General features: G+C 42.8%; 1 protein-coding gene and 2 pseudogenes across 3 annotated transcripts in view; 2 read left to right on the top strand and 1 right to left on the bottom strand.

The window, feature by feature from the left end:
- Positions 1-3,429: 3,429 nt before the first annotated feature.
- LOC134912837 (5S ribosomal RNA) lies at positions 3,430-3,549 on the top strand (annotated as a pseudogene).
- Positions 3,550-9,567: 6,018 nt separating this feature from the next.
- Positions 9,568-9,687, top strand: LOC134912836 (5S ribosomal RNA; annotated as a pseudogene).
- A 10,018-nt stretch (positions 9,688-19,705) lies between these two features.
- LOC134908919 (cytochrome P450 2K6-like) overlaps positions 19,706-22,615 on the bottom strand; it is a 170,197-nt gene continuing 167,287 nt past the window's right edge. For 2 of the 3 annotated variants that reach the window (XM_063915165.1, XM_063915166.1), the window contains exon 9: positions 19,706-20,282. In XM_063915165.1, coding sequence (XP_063771235.1) covers positions 20,062-20,282 — 221 coding nt within the window. In that variant the 3' untranslated portion in view covers positions 19,706-20,061. The remainder of the gene's footprint in view (positions 20,283-22,615) is intronic. The other variant, XM_063915164.1, reaches the window with a different exon arrangement.

Here is a 22,615-nt window from a genome sequence, read left to right as displayed (position 1 = left end):
GCTGTACCCAATGTCCACTTAACCACGGACATGTGGACAAGTGGAGCAGGGCAGGGTCAGGACTATATGACTGTGACAGCCCACTGGGTAGATGTATGGACTCCCGCCGCAAGAACAGCAGCGGCGGCACCAGTAGCAGCATCTCGCAAACGCCAACTCTTTCCTAGGCAGGCTACGCTTTGTATCACCGGTTTCCAGAATACGCACACAGCTGAAAACCTCTTACGGCAACTGAGGAAGATCATCGCGGAATGGCTTACCCCAATTGGACTCTCCTGTGGATTTGTGGCATCGGACAACGCCAGCAATATTGTGTGTGCATTAAATATGGGCAAATTCCAGCACGTCCCATGTTTTGCACATACCTTGAATTTGGTGGTGCAGAATTTTTTAAAAAACGACAGGGGCGTGCAAGAGATGCTGTCGGTGGCCAGAAGAATTGCGGGACACTTTCGGCGTACAGGCACCACGTACAGAAGACTGGAGCACCACCAAAAACTACTGAACCTGCCCTGCCATCATCTGAAGCAAGAAGTGGTAACGAGGTGGAATTCAACCCTCTATATGCTTCAGAGGTTGGAGGAGCAGCAAAAGGCCATTCAAGCCTATACAATTGAGCACGATATAGGAGGTGGAATGCACCTGTCTCAAGTGCAGTGGAGAATGATTTCAACGTTGTGCAAGGTTCTGATGCCCTTTGAACTTGCCACACGTGAAGTCAGTTCAGACACTGCCAGCCTGAGTCAGGTCATTCCCCTCATCAGGCTTTTGCAGAAGAAGCTGGAGGCATTGAAGAAGGAGCTAAAAGGGAGCGATTCCGCTAGGCATGTGGGACTTGTGGATGCAGCCCTTAATTCGCTTAACAAGGATTCACGGGTGGTCAATCTGTTGAAATCAGAGCACTACATTTTGGCCACCGTGCTCGATCCTAGATTTAAAGCCTACCTTGGATCTCTCTTTCCGGCAGACACAAGTCTGCTGGGGTTGAAAGACCTGCTGGTGACAAAATTGTCAAGTCAAGCGGAACGCGACCTGTCAACATCTCCTCCTTCACATTCTCCCGCAACTGGGGGTGCGAGGAAAAGGCTCAGAATTCCGAGCCCACCCGCTGGCGGTGATGCAGGGCAGTCTGGAGCGACTGCTGATGCTGACATCTGGTCCGGACTGAAGGACCTGAAATCGATTACGGACATGTCGTCTACTGTCACTGCATATGATTCTCTCAACATTGATAGAATGGTGGAGGATTATATGAGTGACCGCATCCAAGTAGGCACGTCACACAGTCCGTACTTATACTGGCAGGAAAAAGAGGCAATTTGGAGGCCCTTGCACAAACTGGCTTTATTCTACCTAAGTTGCCCTCCCACAAGTGTGTACTCCGAAAGAGTGTTTAGTGCCGCCGCTCACCTTGTCAGCAATCGGCGTACGAGGTTACATCCAGAAAATGTGGAGAAGATGATGTTCATTAAAATGAATTATAATCAATTCCTCCGCGGAGACATTGACCAGCAGCAATTGCCTCCACAAAGTACACAGGGAGCTGAGATGGTGGATTCCAGTGGGGACGAATTGATAATCTGTGAGGAGGGGGATGTACACGGTGATATATCGGAGGGTGAAGATGAGGTGGACATCTTGCCTCTGTAGAGCCAGTTTGTGCAAGGAGAGATTAATTGCTTCTTTTTGGGGGGGGGTCCAAACCAACCCGTCATATCAGTCACAGTCGTGTGGCAGACCCTGTCACTGAAATGATGGGTTGGTTAAAGTGTGCATGTCCTGTTTTGTTTATACAACATAAGGGTGGGTGGGAGGGCCCAAGGACAATTTCATCTTGCACCTCTTTTTTCTTTTCTTTTTCTTTGCATCATGTGCTGATTGGGGAGGGTTTTTTGGAAGGGACATCCTGCGTGACACTGCAGTGCCACTCCTAGATGGGCCCGGTGTTTGTGTCGGCCACTAGGGTCGCTAATCTTACTCACACAGTCAGCTACCTCATTGCGCCTCTTTTTTTCTTTGCGTCATGTGCTGTTTGGGGAGGGTTTTTTGGAAGGGACATCCTGCGTGACACTGCAGTGCCACTCCTAGATGGGCCCGGTGTTTGTGTCGGCCACTAGGGTCGCTAATCTTACTCACACAGCTACCTCATTGCGCCTCTTTTTTTCTTTGCGTCATGTGCTGTTTGGGGAGGGTTTTTTGGAAGGGACATCCTGCGTGACACTGCAGTGCCACTCCTAGATGGGCCCGGTGTTTGTGTCGGCCACTAGGGTCGCTTATCTTACTCACACAGCGACCTCGGTGCAAATTTTAGGACTAAAAATAATATTGTGAGGTGTGAGGTATTCAGAATAGACTGAAAATGAGTGTAAATTATGGTTTTTGAGGTTAATAATACTTTGGGATAAAAATGACCCCCAAATTCTATGATTTAAGCTGTTTTTTAGTGTTTTTTGAAAAAAACACCCGAATCCAAAACACACCCGAATCCGACAAAAAAAATTCGGTGAGGTTTTGCCAAAACGCGTTCGAACCCAAAACACGGCCGCGGAACCGAACCCAAAACCAAAACACAAAACCCGAAAAATTTCAGGCGCTCATCTCTACTTTTCTGCATCCGAGAATGTTTTCCTTACTGGGTGTAGGTACCTGCAGATGTTGCATCGGCCACATTTAAAAGAACCGGTGCATCTTGGCATTTTTATTCTTGTTCAACTTCCTTGCGTAGCATACTGGGGGCCAGGATATCAATGCCAAGATGCACCGGTTCTTTTAAATGTGGCCGATGCAACATCTGCAGGTACCTACACCCAGTAAGGAAAACATTCTCGGATGCAGAAAAGAAGGAGGAATACAAGATTAAGGACTTCATAAACTGCAATACACAATCTGTAATTTATTTATTGGAATGTGACTGTGGAAAACAATATGTAGGTAAAACAAAGAGACCGCTGAAAATAAGGATACAGGAACATGTTCGCAATATAAAAAATAAAATGGAAAATCATGCAGTATCCAAACACTTCAATCTCGTACATAATTCAAATCCGGAGGCACTAACTTTTAAAGCGATTGAACTCGTGAAGCTGGGAGAAAGGGGTGGCGACCTGGCCAACAAACTCTCACGCAGAGAAATGTTTTGGATCTTCCAACTACAAACACTCCATCCGAAGGGATTTAACGATTATTACGAAATCGCTCCTTTCCTGTGAAAACTACACCGCTGGATCATCACGGTTGGATCCTCACCTTAGACCGACCCCATCCCTCCACCCATACCCACCACATCCCCCCCCCCACCCCCCCCCCTCTCCCCCGCCCCCCCCCCCTCTTTCCGTACCCCATTCCCATCCACATTATTCCTGTCTGATAAACATCACCTCTGAGCTGTATTGATATATTGAGATTGACACATGTACGGTAAAAAGTGATCATTACAGTCAGACCACACTGGAAAGGCCCAATCTCGCCCGATCTTGGAAGCGAAGCAGTGTCGGGCCTGATCAGTACCAGACCAGGGAGACCATCTGGGAAGATCAGGTACTGTAACCAAACTAACGATAATATAGCCTACATGAGCATGTCAGTATAATATATCTGCATCATAATTTAAATTCGCACTTAGCACTTAACACTATATACTAGTATCTTCAGTTTGCACTTTGCACTATATATCTATTTATATAATTATATATTTACATATCTATATGTTTTTATATTTTTATATGTTTTATATATTTTCATATATTCATATATCTATATATTTCCATGTGTGCATATATATAACATTCACTGTAACAAGTCTACGTTACTAGATTGGTATTAACAGTGACTAATCCCCGTTTTTTTATCTATTTCCATGCACTTTACTGGAGATATAAAACCTATGTCTCTAACTTTGGTCCCCGCAAACATGGCTGCTGAATGAAATTCACTATGAACAAATCCACTCAAAGATGGCCGCCGCAATGAACTTTCTGAGAACATGCTTCATAGTGCTGTTTGGTCTCTTACGCCCGCAGCCGCGGACGCATGCGCAGTCGCACACCGGAAGTGGGGCGGAAATGACGCGACGGACGAAAACCGGAAGTGGGGCGGCAAAGAACCGCCGGCGCCTTTACAAGCTAGTTTTATAAGCTTTTTAAACACCAAATCTGCCTATTGAACATTGCCTTGAGATTATATACACATATACCAATAAATAAAACCATAGATTCTTTAAATATAGAATTTTTAACCCATCTTACAATGTCATGAATAATTAACAGGAAGTGATGTCACAATCATTATGAGATTAGTACCAGTATAAATAGAAGTCCAGTCTCATTCTGCCTTTACCCCTTGATGAAGTCTGAATGACGAAACGCGTTGGGCTACCTGGCAGTGACCTCATACCAAGTTAAGTTAAAATTGTTTTACATATTTTTAACACATTTTAACTGGTATTTTAAAGCTTTGTGTATGTTGTTTTTGTCCCATTTTTTAAGAAATATTGCTGTTTAAATTTTAGCTATTGGAATTTGTTTTAGTGTCTAAATAAACAATCCCCCTTTTTTTAATTCACTTTTTTGATCTGGTTACTCATTTTTAGATAAATTTTTTAGATCCACACTTACTGAACTATTCTAAGACACCGACGGTCGCTATATCCCCCACCCCCCTGTGTGCATTAGTCGTTGTTTCAGGGAATTACCATCCCTGTGTTTTTGGGGGACAGCTGACGCCCTGTGTTAGTCCCTAGGGAGTGTCATTTATTTTCTATACGTGGATCCTAGATCATTTGGTGTTGTACACAAGTGGCGCAATAATTTTCCCCCCTATTGTTGAAATCCTTTGGTATTAATTTTTATTTGCGGCCTGGTGCACTACAACCCATTTTTAGAATGTGGAGAAACTCAGATCGGGCAACCAAGAGACAGAACTGGTGCCAAAAGATATTTAATGAGAAACAGCAATCTAGTGAACCCCCTCCACCTGGTGACTTAGATGAATTGTTTTGGGGCATAGAAAGACTCCTCACCAAAGAAGTTAAAACATGGTGGGATATAAAGGGCCTAGAGCATTACATTTGAGTTGACAGAATTCCAAGAGGGCTTAGACTTCTAAAACAACCAACATTTGGCAACTTGGATGCAGCCTTCTTAGAAAAATGGGATAAAACATTACACAATTGTTCCATTGACCTAATGAAACTACTGATTGATGAAAAGAAGAACTCTCTCTTAGAAGTAGAGAAGAACATCAAAAGCAAAGAAAGTGAACTTGAACCCTTTAAAGACAAAGAGGATTACAAGATTAACGAAAAGGTCTTATACAGAAAAATGGAACACATAGAAGAAGAGGTCACTAAAAACAAAGAGAAAAAATTTCTTAGGGATAAGATGGACTATGAACAAGGCAAAATTAAAAACTGGAGCAGATTTGGAAATATGAACCAACAACCAAATCAAACTAAGAGACAATACTGGAAAACCATACCAACCAAAGGCAAACCACTACGGAATTCAGAAATGAATACACCATCCCCAACACTAAGGATGCAGAATAGATTTACAGCACTACAGAGACTTAACTCAAAAAGTGATCAGACTTTTTTAGCCCAAAGAACAGGAACACGACCAAAAGAAGCCACAAGAAACCCCCTGAAGGAAGATGTTCATCACGCTTCACCTCTCAAAAGAAGATATACAGAAGAAGAGGAAAACGGGGCAGTAGGAGGGAACGAGAACAAAAAAAGAACATTCTAACGACGAAACATAAAGATAACGGAAGTTTTAACCTATCAGAACATAAACTGTCAGAACCAGAAATATCCTTACTGAATAAAGGTCTGACGTTTGCACCCACGGGGGGGTCTCAACAAATTTGAGACCTTCATTGATCTAAACAAATTTATCAGAAAACTAACACGTAAAAGACATTTTCTGCGGAAAGAGGATGCTGTGATCAGCAACTATGAAAACCAGTCAAAATCAGGTTTAAAACCAACCTCAAAATTCTATCCTTTGGAGTCAAAGGGGAACAATGTAAGCATTTTTTATGAATTAGTTAAGAAAGACCTATGTGAGACTAACCTGGAGAAGATTAAAGAGAAAAACATCACCAACCGGGAAAGTGAGGCGCTAAAAAAACTACAGAAAAATAAGGGAATTGTTATAAAACAAGCTGATAAAGGGGGGGGGCTGGTTATCATGGACCGTGAGAAATATACTAATGAAGCACTGAGACTATTGGGAGATGATGTCTCATATACTAAACTGTCTGGCGACCCCAAAGAAGCATTCGTCGGAGAACTAAGAACACTACTAGTACACGGTCTACGAAATGAGATTATTACAAAGGATGAATTCCAATTTTTAATGAAATCAGACCCCACTACCCCTATTTTTTATTTCCTGCCAAAAATCCATAAGAACTTGACCAATCCACCCGGAAGACCTATAGTGGCGGGCATTGACTCGCTCACATCAAATCTATCAGAATACGTCGATGTCTTCTTAAAACCCTATGTGAAAGAGCTACCTTCGTACTTAAAAGACACCACAGCTGTGCTGAACTCCCTGAAAGACTTTAAATGGAAAGACACCTATAACTGGGCGACAATAGATGTGCAATCACTATACACTTGCATAGACCATAAGAAAGGAGTAACAGCATGCAAAGAATATATGGAAACAGACACTTCGCTTACAGCCATCCATAAAGAATTTTTATGTGACATCATGTATTTTATTCTTCAGCATAATTATTTTAAGTTTTTAGATCAATTTTACTTACAACGCTGTGGGACTGCAATGGGTACGATTTTTGCACCGAGTTTCGCTAATCTTTTTATGGGTAGCTGGGAGAAGAATTTTATCTATGGTAACCATGATTTTAAGAACCATATCATCTTTTATTGTCGTTACATAGACGACATTTTAATTGTCTGGGATGGCACTGAAGAACATTTTTATAAATTCCTGGAATTCCTGAGCACCAACGAGATGAATCTCATTTTTACTTCTAAACTCAATAACGAATCTATTGAATTCCTCGATGTGATTTTAACAGGAAAAGACGGAAGAGTCGAAACGAAGAATTACATCAAGCAGGTCGATACAAATAGCTACCTGCATTATAAGAGTAACCACCTGAAGAAGTGGAAAAATAACATTCCCTTCTCTCAATTTAATAGAATAAAGAGGAATTGCAGTAACCAGGAAGAATGTGACACCCAAATAGAGAAATATAAAGAAAGATTCAAGAACAAAGAATACCCAGCTAACATCGTGGAAGAAGCGGCACTCAAAGCAAAGGCTTTGGAGAGATCAACCCTGCTTGAATATAAACCCAAAAAAATTAGGAAAGAATCCGTTCCATTTATCACCACCTTCAACCGTCATGAGAAAACCATTAGAAACTCACTTAACAACAACTGGGGAATCTTATTAATGGACCCAGTCCTCAAAGAAATACTACCTCCTCGCCCCGAAATCGTCTTCAGGAAATCCAAAAATCTTAAAGATATCCTGGCCCCCAGTATGCTACGCAAGGAAGTTGAACAAGAATCAAAAATGCCAAGATGCACCGGTTCTTTTAAATGTGGCCGATGCAACATCTGCAGGTACCTACACCCAGTAAGGAAAACATTCTCGGATGCAGAAAAGAAGGAGGAATACAAGATTAAGGACTTCATAAACTGCAATACACAATCTGTAATTTATTTATTGGAATGTGACTGTGGAAAACAATATGTAGGTAAAACAAAGAGACCGCTGAAAATAAGGATACAGGAACATGTTCGCAATATAAAAAATAAAATGGAAAATCATGCAGTATCCAAACACTTCAATCTCGTACATAATTCAAATCCGGAGGCACTAACTTTTAAAGCGATTGAACTCGTGAAGCTGGGAGAAAGGGGTGGCGACCTGGCCAACAAACTCTCACGCAGAGAAATGTTTTGGATCTTCCAACTACAAACACTCCATCCGAAGGGATTTAACGATTATTACGAAATCGCTCCTTTCCTGTGAAAACTACACCGCTGGATCATCACGGTTGGATCCTCACCTTAGACCGACCCCATCCCTCCACCCATACCCACCACCAGCCCTACAAATACGTTCCCTCCGGAGTTCCGATCACGTGACAGCGGCGTCACGTTGTGCACACTACGCGGATACACGCATGAGTTGCCTAGCAACCGGGACGCTCTAGTAAAGCCTATTGCACGTGACGCCGCTTGTCACGTGACCCGGAAGGAACACACAGCGCTATACGGAGCCACGGAGATAAACCTCCCCATCTATATATATAAGTCTGTGGATATTCATGTAAGTTTTATATTCATTATGGGGACACCATCATCCCAGCAATTGGGGGAGGGAAGTCTCTGGAATTAATGTATCCGATCACAAGTGGCTGTCTATAATAAACAGGGGGTGAGTCATGTGACTACTTTGACCTCTGACCCTCTAGATCATAAAGATTTATTTTATGGATTTGTTGTTTCTTAAAGTTCTTTTTCATGTGGGTTTGCCTCCCAATCTTTTCTATATATATTATGAGTATACTATCTGTGGAATTTTTGTATTTTTATCATGACTGTGGATGATTGATTATTCTTACATCACACCTGTGGGGCATCAGGTCATTAAATGGGGTATAAATAGATCCCAAAAATCAGTTGGAGCCATACTTCTGATGAAGCTAGGTGACCTAACCTAGGGAAACGCGTTAAGTGTTGAAGCTGCGACGACCATTACAAGTGTTCCACTTTCAAGTCTGATCCAGATATGGACTTTCAAACCTGCCTTTTTTGAACTCTGAGGAATTTATCTACACAGCATTGATGAGAGAGACCCAGGTGGTTCCATTGCCACAGCTTGCTTGCTGAAAAATCACCATACCTCTGGAAGCCTCCATCCACACGGGTAATACCAGCTGTATATACTTCCTCTTACCAGAGAACTTTGCACAAGGCACTTAGTCCGGGATCCTTTTGTGGACACTGAAAGCAGCCATCTTTAAACATTTTCTCAGCTCCAGATATGCCTCAATTTTATATCAGATATATATGCTTAGTATGTTTTTAGTTTTTAGTTTGTGATGTACAGGTAATAAATTTTATGTTATTTTTATTGAAATTGATCCACAGTCATTATTATCATTGGAGAAACACATAAGCGCCAGTTTACACTTTTTTATACTAACTTTTAAAGCGATTGAACTCGTGAAGCTGGGAGAAAGGGTGGCGACCTGGCCAACAAACTCTCACGCAGAGAAATGTTTTGGATCTTCCAACTACAAACACTCCATCCGAAGGGATTTAACGATTATTACGAAATCGCTCCTTTCCTGTGAAAACTACACCGCTGGATCATCACGGTTGGATCCTCACCTTAGACCGACCCCATCCCTCCACCCATACCCACCACATCCCCCCCCCCACCCCCCCCCCCTCTCCCCCGCCCCCCCCCCCCTCTTTCCGTACCCCATTCCCATCCACATTATTCCTGTCTGATAAACATCACCTCTGAGCTGTATTGATATATTGAGATTGACACATGTACGGTAAAAAGTGATCATTACAGTCAGACCACACTGGAAAGGCCCAATCTCGCCCGATCTTGGAAGCGAAGCAGTGTCGGGCCTGATCAGTACCAGACCAGGGAGACCATCTGGGAAGATCAGGTACTGTAACCAAACTAACGATAATATAGCCTACATGAGCATGTCAGTATAATATATCTGCATCATAATTTAAATTCGCACTTAGCACTTAACACTATATACTAGTATCTTCAGTTTGCACTTTGCACTATATATCTATTTATATAATTATATATTTACATATCTATATGTTTTTATATTTTTATATGTTTTATATATTTTCATATATTCATATATCTATATATTTCCATGTGTGCATATATATAACATTCACTGTAACAAGTCTACGTTACTAGATTGGTATTAACAGTGACTAATCCCCGTTTTTTTATCTATTTCCATGCACTTTACTGGAGATATAAAACCTATGTCTCTAACTTTGGTCCCCGCAAACATGGCTGCTGAATGAAATTCACTATGAACAAATCCACTCAAAGATGGCCGCCGCAATGAACTTTCTGAGAACATGCTTCATAGTGCTGTTTGGTCTCTTACGCCCGCAGCCGCGGACGCATGCGCAGTCGCACACCGGAAGTGGGGCGGAAATGACGCGACGGACGAAAACCGGAAGTGGGGCGGCAAAGAACCGCCGGCGCCTTTACAAGCTAGTTTTATAAGCTTTTTAAACACCAAATCTGCCTATTGAACATTGCCTTGAGATTATATACACATATACCAATAAATAAAACCATAGATTCTTTAAATATAGAATTTTTAACCCATCTTACAATGTCATGAATAATTAACAGGAAGTGATGTCACAATCATTATGAGATTAGTACCAGTATAAATAGAAGTCCAGTCTCATTCTGCCTTTACCCCTTGATGAAGTCTGAATGACGAAACGCGTTGGGCTACCTGGCAGTGACCTCATACCAAGTTAAGTTAAAATTGTTTTACATATTTTTTAAACATTTTAACTGGTATTTTAAAGCTTTGTGTATGTTGTTTTTGTCCCATTTTTTAAGAAATATTGCTGTTTAAATTTTAGCTATTGCAATTTGTTTTAGTGTCTAAATAAACATCCCCCTTTTTTTAATTCACTTTTTTGATCTGGTTACTCATTTTTAGATACATTTTTTAGATCCACACTTACTGAACTATTCTAAGACACCGACGGTCGCTATATCCCCCACCCCCCTGTGTGCATTAGTCGTTGTTTCAGGGAATTACCATCCCTGTGTTTTTGGGGGACAGCTGACACCCTGTGTTAGTCCCTAGGGAGTGTCATTTATTTTCTATACGTGGATCCTAGATCATTTGGTGTTGTACACAAGTGGCGCAATAATTTTCCCCCCTATTGTTGATATATATATATATATATTTTTTTTTAATGCTGACTGCTGTGTTTCTGTTCTAATTTACATTTGTACTGGGAAGAGCTGTATACATTCCAGTATCAGGCACACTTCACCTTTGCTCGATTTACCGTCTCACCTTTACTCGACAAGAAGAACTCCACTCACCTTTTATCTCTCCCAGGTACAGATTCTGCAGAGTGTATGCTGAGCTGTCACATTCCATATTAGAGATAGTGTAAGAAAAGATGAAGAACAGCTCAGGGAAGAAAAGATTGTTTTTAATAATCATAAATACAAATGAATGAAGATCTTGCTTCTAATCCATGCTCATCAAAGTATTGGGGGATACCTGCACCTGACCATTGATATTCTGCTACAGTATCAGCATAAAGAGAACTAAGTAAATTAAATCATTGGGCTAAATCCTTATAAATTTATATTGATGGTGCACCCTGAGTCAGTATAATGTATAACAAAAATAGGAGAAAAAGAAGACTCTTTTGTGGGCGCACTCTTAGAGACGTCAAAGACGACTATGTGATGAAATGTTAAAACATACAAATTTATTGATACAAAATTAAAATGAAACAGTAGGTGTATTCTATGTGGACAGAACAATACAAACAAAGTTACTAAAAACGATCCGTCATATAATGGGTCTCTCAATGATAAGCAAGTGCAGATATTATCCTATATGGGAAGACCCTATATATAATTATTGATAGTCAACGTCAGCACCGGTCACCGGGGCTACTGCTAATGGTATGGATAGTACAAAATAGTACAAAATTCACAAGAATGGGCCAGTATAATCACTATTCACACAGCTAGGTACTATATGATTGTGACAGCCCACTGGGTAGATGTATTGCCTCCCACAGCAACAACAGCGGCATTAGTAGCGGCATCTCACAAATCCAAACTCGTTTCTAGGCAGGTTACGCTGTGTATCACCGCTTTCTGTAAGAGGCACACCACTGACAACCTCTTATGGAAACTGAGGGACATCATCGCTCATTGGCTTACCCCACTTAGTCTCTCCTGGAAATTTGTGATATCAGACAACACCACCAATATTGTGCGTGCATTACAACTGGGCAAATTCCAGCACGTCCCATGTTTTGCACATAATTAATTTGGTGGTGGATTCCTGTGGGGACAAATTAATACTCTGTGAGGAGGGGAATGTACACAGTGAAAGGGGTGAAGAATCAGAGGATGAGGAGGAGGTGGACATCTTGCCTCTGTAGAGCTAGTTTGTGCAAGGAGACATTGATTGCTTCTTTTTTGGTGGGGGCCCAAACAAACCAGTAATTTCAGCCACAGTTGTGTGGCAGACCCTGTCGCTGAAATGATTGGTTTGTTAAAGTGTGTATGTCCTGTTTATACAATATAAAAGTGGGTGGGAAGGCCCAAGGACAATTCCATCTTGCACCTCTTTTTCTTCTTTACATCATGTGCTGTTTGGGGACTATTTTTTTTAAAGTGCCATCCTGTCTGACACTGCCGTATATGTCCAGTGGTACTGCCATAGAATTCCAGTGATACTACCATATATGTCCAGTGGTACTGCCATATAATTCCAGTGATATTGCCAAATAATTCCAGTGAAATTGCTGTATAATTCCAGTGGGAATTGTTTGTGTCGCTTGGTTTAGTCAACCTCATTGAACCTCATTGCACCTCTTCTACATCTTTGCATGAGGTGCTGTTTGGTGCCTTTTTTATATCTGCCCTCCTGTCTGCCACTGCAGTGCCACTCCTAGATGGGCCAATTGTGTGTGTCACTTGGCTTAGTCATACAGCTACCTCATTGCACCGCTTCTAGATCTTTGCATGAGGTGCTGTTTGGGGCCTTTTTTATATCTGCCCTCCTGTCTAACACTGCAGTGCCACTCCTAGATTGGCCAGGTGTTTGTGTTATACTCTTGTGTCGCTTAGCTTAGTCATCCAGCAACCTCGTTGCAACCTTTTGGCCTAAAAACAATCTTGTGAGGTGTGAGCTGTTCAGAATCGACTGGAAATGAGTGGAAATGAATGTTATTGAGGTAAATAATACAGTAGGATCAAAATTACCCCCAAATTCTGTGATTTTAGCCGTTTTTATGTTTTTTTCAAAAATCATCCAGATCCAAAACCAAAAGCAAAACACAAAACAGTGGTTTTGGTAAAACCAAGCCAAAACCAAAACACGAAAGTGGAATTAGAACCAAAACCAAAACACAAAACACGAAAAGTGCCAGTCGCACATCTCTAGTTTACACGGGTCACAGGAAATAGTAAGGCAGTAATTACCTACTCAACAGCTATTTTGCATCTGACATGATATATATCAATATACATTTAATTTTGTGAGTAGAATCCAAATATACCATCAGAAATCTGATCTCAAAGGTTCTGTAAAATATTTTGAAAAATAAAAAAAAAGAAAGTATTTAAGTAAGTCTCTGCGGAGCGCTATTATTTGATGGATAATCCAATCTATTTTAGGATATGAACACAAGGTGACTTTAATGGCACACATAGGGGGTCATTCCAAGTTGTTCGCTTGCTAGCAGATTTTAGCAGCATTGCACACGCTAGGCCGCAGCCCTCTGGGAGTGTATCTTAGCATAGCAGAATTGCGAACGAAAGATTAGCAGAATTGCGAATAGAAAATTCTTAGCAGTTTCTGAGTAGCTCGAGACTTACTCCTACACTGCGATCAGCTCAGCCCATTTCGTTCCTGTTTTGACGTCACAAAAACTCCCTGCGTTCGGCCAGCCACTTCCCCATTTCTCCAGATACTCCTGCATTTTATCCTGGCACGCCTGCGTTTTTCCGCACACTCCCAGAAAATGGTCAGTTTCCGCCCAGAAACACCCACTTCCTGTCAATCACACTCCGATCACTTCAATGATGAAAATTCTTTGTTGGGACGTGAGTAAATCTACTAAGTTTTGTGCTAAAATACTTAGCACATGTGCACTGCGTACCATGCGCATGCGCATTTTTGCCTTAATCGCTCCATTGCGAAAATCAGCAAAGAGCGAACAACTTGGAATGACCCCCCATACACCCAAATATTAAAAACACATCTTTTAATTAAAATGTAAAATGACATATTTACATATACTGTATGTTTCTGTAATCATTATATTGCAAGAAAACATACAAATCACTGGAAAACCATATGTTTGTACAATTTTTGTTCATACAATAAAGATATAAAAAAATATTTAGTTTCAACCAACGCGTTTCATCTTATGGCAACTTCTTCAGGGGTGTTCTTTTGGGTGTAAAGGAGGAGAAAACATATATATACTTTAATATACAATATTTGTAAAAATAAAAAAATTGGAATAACTAATATACAATTACATAAAACATGGTGTAGTCCAATACATAGTTCTTTATACTTAAATGGATTATATTGCCTATGGCAGTCAGAGCCGGCGAGAAATGGAGAGGAACCTGGACAACGATAGCTGCTTCAAATTGAAGCTGTTAGCGGAGAAATGGGTGGTGACTGAGAAATGTAAGTGTATTTAGCAACCACCAATGTACACATTTACACTGATAATAACCCCCTGGCATATCTAGAAATCACAAAACTGGGTGCACTGGAGCAGCGTTGGGTGGCAAGGTTGGCAAAGTTTTCCTATAAAATCCATTATAAACCATGTAAAAGCAATGGAAATGCTGATGTGTTGTAGTGATTTCCCACACAGACTCCCCTTACCCCAGGGGATGAAGATAATGAGGGAATAGAAGTACCAGATTTGACATGAGTGAGATTTCCAGAAATGACGAATAAGAAACACGTCCAAAGGTGTGTGATCCTACTCCAAAATACTGAGCAAGATTGGGCATCACTGCAGCAGAAGAATCCTGGACTTCAGGTCATTCAGCAATGGAAGCAGAGGTCACTGGTACAGCAAGGGGGAGAGAAGTGCGCTAATTCTCTGTTACCGGAAGATCCTGCAGAGCTTGGATCGTCTGAGAGTGTGTGGGAATGTTGTGTCAGCAGGTGTATTTGGAGGAATTATGGGTTGTGGTGCAAATCGTTGTGCCAGAAACTTTTGTCCGGACATTAGTGACCAAGGTGCATGACAGTGGAGCACACTTGGGATTGGTCAAGATGTACCAGTAGAGACAGTGGAGCACACTTGGGATCTGTCAAGACGTACCAGTGGTTACTATTTCACCATCCAAATGGTGTTTATAGTGGATCAAGTTTGTTGAGAATGTCAGCGTTGTGGGATTTTAAGCCATCAGAGCAACACATGCATGTACAGACCATATGGACCAGTCGCTGATGATCAATTATGTACTTTTTAGGGAGTCTGTTAGTGGTCATCAGTATGCCTTGGTCATGACGGACCATTTTACGAAGTTTACCGTGGTGGTGCCTACTAGGGATCAGACTGCTGAGTTGACCCCAAGGCTATTGTGGAGCACTTCATCTGACAGCATGGGTGCCCTGAATGGATACATTCGGTTTAGGGGGTGTGCTTCAGGGGAAGCTCATGGAACAACTCTGTCGGCTGCATGGGGTGCAGAAGTCATGCACCACTCCGTACCATCCGCAGGGCAATGGTTCCTGCAAATGATTTAACCGAACCCTACTCCAGATGCTGCAGACCGTTCCTGCAAATTATTTAACTGAACCCTACTCCAGATGCTGCAGACCCTAGAGGAAGCCAAGAGACGGAGATAGCCAGAGCATCTGCAGAAGTTAGTGTGGGAGTAAAACAACAGAGTTCACAGTACCACTGGGTTCTCTCCTTTTTTTCTTGCATTTTGGTCATCCCGGGCAGGACACTCATATCTACAGTTGTCAGGACGATGAAGGCGCACTTCCGGTGGATTGGGTTGGCGAACATCGACAGCATGTAAAGTTTGCTCATGATATGGCTGAAAAAGTGACATGCTCCTGCCAGAACATGAGAGGCTGAGTCCTTTACTGTAGGATAGCGGGTACTCGGTTGCATGACCTGCCCGAGCGGAAAATTGTCAGAAAGGTGGGAGGTGCAGCCTTATATTGTTCATAGTCGCTTGTAGGACAATGGCCTGGTTTATCAGGTGGAGTTCACGGATGGCACTGGTCGGATGACGACACTTTATCATGATATGCTGTGCCCCTGTTTATTCCCTGAGGCGGCAGAAGGGGAAGATCCCTCCGTTTCAATTTCAACTTCTCGGCCTGTTGCAGAAGCCATATCGCAGCCTGTCCCAGGAGAGGATGGCCTAAATGAAGACTGGTGGGTTACTGTCGATCCATATGATGCCGATGCACCTGATGGTATAGGGGCACCCAGTCTAGCATTATCATCCTTACTGCGATGTTCACAATGATCTAACCGTGGTGGCCTGGCACTTGGCACGCAGATCCTGACTTTATTTGGTTACAGTCTTTTTTTGGTTACAAACAAAAATGTGAAGAGGGCCACCATGGAGGTTACTTACCTCCACGAGGCTGCGGCAACAGGCGGAGCTTCCGTCCAGCAGCGCAGCTGTGGACGGATTTGCATCCAAGAGGATTCAAGTTACTCCAATCAGTAACCAGGGATTTGAATCCCGCAGTGACAGCAAGCAAATCCCAGCTCGCGGGTTGGCAGCCAATGGGATGCCGCCGTGGCGAGCCAATCTGAGCTCACCACTGCAAGCCAATTGGACTTCACAGTGTAATAGATATGCATTCTACCACCGTCTTCTATTAGACGCTGAGGAGTGACGGAGCTCAGTCGAGTGCCAGAGTGGGAGCAGAAAAGAGCTCATGAAGAAAGAAGAAGCGCAGTGGTGGGAGAAGATTCGGCGATGACCGAAGGAGCGGGAGAAGATGCTGAAGACCCGTGGAGAGAGCTGTAGCACGTGGGAAGAAACTGAACTGCAGCCTCTCTCAACGCAAAAGGGAGGTGGCCCTGGGCCCTCTCTACATACATTTAATACCCACTAGACCAACGGCCTGTTGGTGAGTACAGGCAATAGTCCTGAGTACTGGTTAGGAGTATTCGGGCCCTATTCTTGAAGTGGTCTTGGTGATAGGCCAAGATCACTTATTGCAAAGTAGCCTGTGGAGTGATTTCAGGCACTAGTCCTGGGCACACATTTGAGGGCACTAGGTCCTAGTTCAAGTGCTACACTTAGACAAAAAGGTGATCACTGATCAATGGGGGTCATTCTAACCCATTTGCATGCAGCAGTTCTTCGCTGCGGTGCAAACGGGTCAGAACTGCATATGCGCGGCACCCACAATGTGTATGCGCGTCATTGCCCAGCAACAGCCGTCGCCGGGCAACGACCAGAAGAGAGAAGTAAGTGATCGCTGGTGCGATCGCAAGAAGATTGACGGCAGGGAGGCGTTCCGGGGCGGATACTCACCGTGTTCCAGACGTGGAGATCCGAATGCAGGCGTGTCCAGGCGTTTGGAGGGCGGATGTCTGACGTCAATCCCGGGACGCTGGATTCGTCGCAAAGGGTAAGTAAGTCTGACCCTGGTCTTGTTTTGCAGGAAACCTTTTTAGCATAGCAGGGCTGCACAAGCAATCAGAGCCCTGTTATGCTAAAATACACTCCCCCATAGGCGGAGTCAATTTGATCGTACGAGCAGCAAAAAGTTGCTACGTGTGATCAACTCCGAATGTGGGCCATTGGCCCAAGTAAGCAGGCGTAAAGACCTGGGCTGCATATAAAGGGTGATCTGGGCATTAGGTCCAGACCACTCCAGCCTGCCCTGTGTAGGCGGCCACTAGGACCAGGGACATTATTCAGGCTTTACCACTGTGGCTATCTGGATGGGCATTAGGCCCCAATCATTCTTTCTACTCATAAGAGTGTTCTGGGTGTTAGGCCCAGTGCACTCCTGTCTGCCCCTGGTTAGGTGGGTGCTACGCCCATGGGATAAAGTTAGGCCTAGGAATATTCAGGGGCACCAGGCCAAAATATTGCATGTACACACAAGGGAATATAGTGACTGAGCAGCAGGTTCTGGTCACTCCGGCGTGTCTCTCATAATGATAGTCTGATCCTCTCACTATGGGTCAGGTAAGTTCTGATGATTACGTAGAACATGGAGAAGCGAGCCAGTTCCACACGTCCACATAATCTCGGAGTGAATGGTTGTTCACTAAGACCCCAGATCTTTGACTAGCTCATTCCATAGGCAGGGCCGTCTGTTTCTGTCCGCAGGGAATAATAGTCCTTGGTTGTCTCGTTAAAGTCACTGTATGCTCCTGTCTTATGTTTGTGTATGCATTGTGTATCAAATTGTGTATGTTTTTGTTGCACTGTGTATTGCAATTGATGGTAATTAGTTGAGACCAGTCTTTTTGGTAAGTTCTAAATACTGCCTATTTAGCCTTGCATGGTTATAGATTGGGCCAAAGAATAGTTTCATTAGTTAGTCTGAGATTAGAGCAGATATGCTGTTGTGTTTTACCTACAGGAGCTATAGAACATAACCACAAAGTGACAAGAACCGTGGAGTGAGTATTCTTCTGTGTGTGTGTCTGTCCCATGAGTGCCAATTTGGTGGACCTACCTTGGCTGTGCAAGGTCCAGTCACACCTCAGCGCGCAAGTGCTGTATAGGTGAAAATTGGGTGGCTAAGGCTTTGTCCTGTTGATGATTATTCACCCAACCGATGAAGATCGCAGCCACCCCTGACTTGTGTCTGTTCTTCTGTTTGTGGACAGATGCAGCGTTTACTCCGAATAATCGGTGGAAGATTTCCTCCTGGAATCGGAACGCAGTCTGTCACATAGAGCGGAAGTGGTGAGTACCGCCTAAGGGCCATCTAAGGGCGGCTGATAAAGAATGCTTTTGGCATACATTTAGAATTTTTCATACTAAATAACAACTTTACATTATTACCTAAAATAATTAGAGGGGATAAAAAACATCACACTGGTATCAAGAAAAATGGCTAATATACCAAAGAGCTTTAGACACGGCTATTTATTGTACAACAAGATATTATAAGTGTACCGTGACAAGGAAAATGTGTGAATACTGTAGACCACATACTGTATGGTTTGTGTATTGTTTGGGAAGGGGGGGGGGGGGGGTTAAAAGAATAAATTATCTGGTGTCAGATGTGGATCATAAAAAATAATGTAATGATTGTCAAATGTCATTCATTTATTATATATGTAATAAAATGCAACATGAAAGTATATTTTATACATATACAGAACATGAAAATGAACATGCAAGCACGAAACAATCTTCTATAGTTACCAGTGATATGTTCTTTACCCTACTACGACAGCAAATGCCAACATCACGGATGAATTTATTTAATGGGGAATCCACAATCTATTGAATCCCAGAATTTCTTAAATTAGACAAACTAGAAGCAAAAGGGTCCATGATGCATTAGTATTTTGTTCTTTTGTGCCCTCAAATGTAATTTCCTTATATACAGTACCTCCTAGCATCTAGTAGAGTATATTCAGGACTCTTCTGCGTGCTGGAGACAAGCTCGCCTGAAAAGGGGGTGTGGCTACTCGGAAATTATGTGATCCTGCCCCTCTCACCACTGTGAGAGGAGTCATCCCAACTTCCCCTCTCCCAATGCAGGACACTGCGGCCTGCAGGTGGGACAGCAGGTCAGTCCGGGGAAAAACGGACTGTCCCGTGAAAATTGGGACAGTTGGGAAGTATGTCCTTACCATTGTATTTTGGAACATACATGTCTAAACATGTTACTGCATATCATAAATGAAGGAGAGTAGAATTCTAAACAGTGTTACATATCTCCCAACTGATTTTCACAGGACAGTCCCATTTTATTTTAGAACTGTCTTGCTGTCTATTTACAGCATCTATTTTCACAGAGATGGAGGGACTGGGCGCACGTCAGCTGCTCACAGAGCGCTGGGCATGCCGCCACATTGATGATAATGGAAGCTCGGCTGGCAGATGTGGCACTACCACAAAGCCACGCCCCATTTTCAGCCAGAGAACTTCGGGGTCTCTGATAATGAAAGTTGGGAGGTATGGTATTACTACCCAAAGCAATGAACATTTACCCATCGTACCTGTAAGCCAAAGCACTAATTACAAATTCGTTACCAGTAGCTGCAACATTAGAAGTATTTCTTAACATTAAAAAATATGAAAATCAGATGCAATTATGTTGCTGAAAGTCTAAAAAAAACATGTTCTTGCTGCGGGGTATAGCACAGGTATCATAAGGTTGCGGGGCATTAGTTGCGCCCAATTCAGGGGAAAGGTCCAGCTGCGCTCCGGGAGGAGCCTGCAAGGTGAAGTTCTGCAGCAGCGCTGTGAAGAACAGAAATAGCTCCATTTTAGCCAGGATTTGCCCAGCACAGCTTCTTTTACCTGGAGAAAAGAGAGATGGGAAACATTAATAACAGCTACAGTAAACGCTACAGAAAGTGAATAGCTATTGTCACATTTTAGTCACTTAGAGTGTAAGAGGTGATTGTGACTATTTTTGAGGACTGAAAGTTGTGTGTGAAACTAATGGCCCGATTCAGACCTGATCGCTCCTCTGTGAATTTGAATTTACAGGTTTGCGATCAGATAGTCGCCGCCCAGACAGATTGAAAATCCGCCCTGTGCAAGTCTGCATATGCCCTGCGAACGCCGGCCAGCTGCAAATCCGTTCACAACTCACTCACCATTGAATGATTTGACCTGTGTGTGCGTAGCCCAGGACCTACTCCTACAGTGCAATAGAATCAGGCTGACCGGGCCAGAGCTGACGTCACACACCCACCCTGAAAACACTTGGGAACGCCTGCATCTTTTCTGACACTCCCAGAAAACGGACAGTTACCACCCCCAAACACCCGCTTCCTATCAATCGACTTGCATACGCCTAGCATTCAAACAAGACACTGGATTCTTTTGCAGTTTGGCCTCATGTGTGCGCATTACAATCCATACGCATTCACAGTCAATCGATAATCGGTCACCTTGCAAAATCGCATAACAGCGATCAGGTCTATCGGGCCCTAAATTTGAAGTAGGCATTGTCGAAGTCGAAAAATATTGCAGTACACAGATGGCCTTCGTGCAAGTACTTATTCTGCTGTGCGTGCACATATTCGCAATTTGCGTATGGTCACTCCCGCGGTCCTGCGCATTAACGCGTGGTATGAGTATTTGCGGTAGTGTTTGTAGTCGCATGGAAAAGCCATATAACACATTACAAAAAGTGCACAATGTACACATAGTCTCCCTGCATCACACCAGCAAGTTACAACAGTTTAAATGGTATCAGAACAAAGGGATTCACCTTTACGGGATAGGAGGGGACAGAACAAGGTTATAAGGTGGTCTTTGGTATCCAGCTGTAGGGTATATTAAGGGAAATATTCCAGTGTTGGTTTGCAGAAGATCGCACAATCCTGCCAATAGTTATGCGCAGGAGCAGACTATAAATATAAACTGTATTTACTGTACATTAGGTATGCAGCGGGAACACAGAAGAGACCACCTACCAGTGCATCTGGAACAGACATCGCCCACCTATTCAAACCAACCTATGACCTTTCCTGTACTGTAAATGACCATCCCTGTGCCCAATGGACAAAGAGATTACAGTATCCATTGTGTTAGGTTTTGGAAGATTGCATGCCTGGTCACACACAGACTCTTAAGGTCATCTACCCTAATGACTGAGGACCAGACTGGGATGCGCAGGCAAAACTAAACAAGTATGTACCATTGACTGTAGCCATTATTGTATTGTATTGTATTGTTATTGTAACCCCCTTTCAGTAATTATATGTTGGTGTGTCAGAACCCGGCATTTTAAATACAATCTGGTGTCGTGTTTCCTTTCCCTGCTAAGGTTATTAAGTGTATTACAATCACATGTGTAGCTGCTAAGGGCTCACGGAGTATCTTTGGGTGTGTACGCACTGAGTGTACTTTGTACAGCCAGCACTGCATTTGCACGCAAAGTGCATACACGGTATGGGGCTCTGTACACTAATGGTGTAATAAGTATGTAGGTTGAGGATTGAGTACAGCGGCCGCTGCGGCTCCATTTAAAGTGTATTAAATGTCTTTTTAAAGTGTTGATTTTAGTCCTGTAAGTAAACCAGTGTTTACAATTGGGGGCATCGTCCAGTTTTCACATGCTCACAGCCTAACAGGTCATAGCAGACTTAATCTATCAGCAAAGGGCGGAAAGTCATCTTACGTAACCTTTTCATGGTCGATGGATGTGCTGAAAACCCTATTTGTGTGCTGTTAGATTGCGTCTGCTCTGTCTGGTCTGCAGAGATGCTGATAGAACCCGTAAAAACAGCAAAAAAGCTATTTTAAAAATCTGTGAATTTTTTTTGGTGCCAAAAGCGTACACAAAGGGCACCGATACTTTGCATACCCTCTCACATTGTTGCCACAAGGTATAGATTACTAGATTCATTTAGATCTGTGTGAAATCGGATACATTTGTTGCTATATAGTTAAAATTTAAATAACAGTATTTAAAGAAGTAAGTGTAAAAGACACGAACACAGGTCTGCATAAAAGTTTATACAGAAAAAGTTGTGTCTAGTGGGCAATAGTAGGTACTACTGCTCACATTTATAGAGTTGTGTGATTTGTTTTATTGCGGACGCACAGTTTTGTACACGTGTCTCGGACAAAGTACAGGACTGCGCACGCAGCGTAAAAGACACGCACGGTCACGTGTT

This window comes from Pseudophryne corroboree, chromosome 4 (genome assembly GCF_028390025.1).
Source record: "Pseudophryne corroboree isolate aPseCor3 chromosome 4, aPseCor3.hap2, whole genome shotgun sequence".
In the NCBI taxonomy this organism is placed as follows: domain Eukaryota; kingdom Metazoa; phylum Chordata; class Amphibia; order Anura; family Myobatrachidae; genus Pseudophryne; species Pseudophryne corroboree.
The sequence above is the reverse complement of the archived record's forward strand: the minus strand, read 5'-3'. Positions and strand labels throughout refer to the sequence as shown.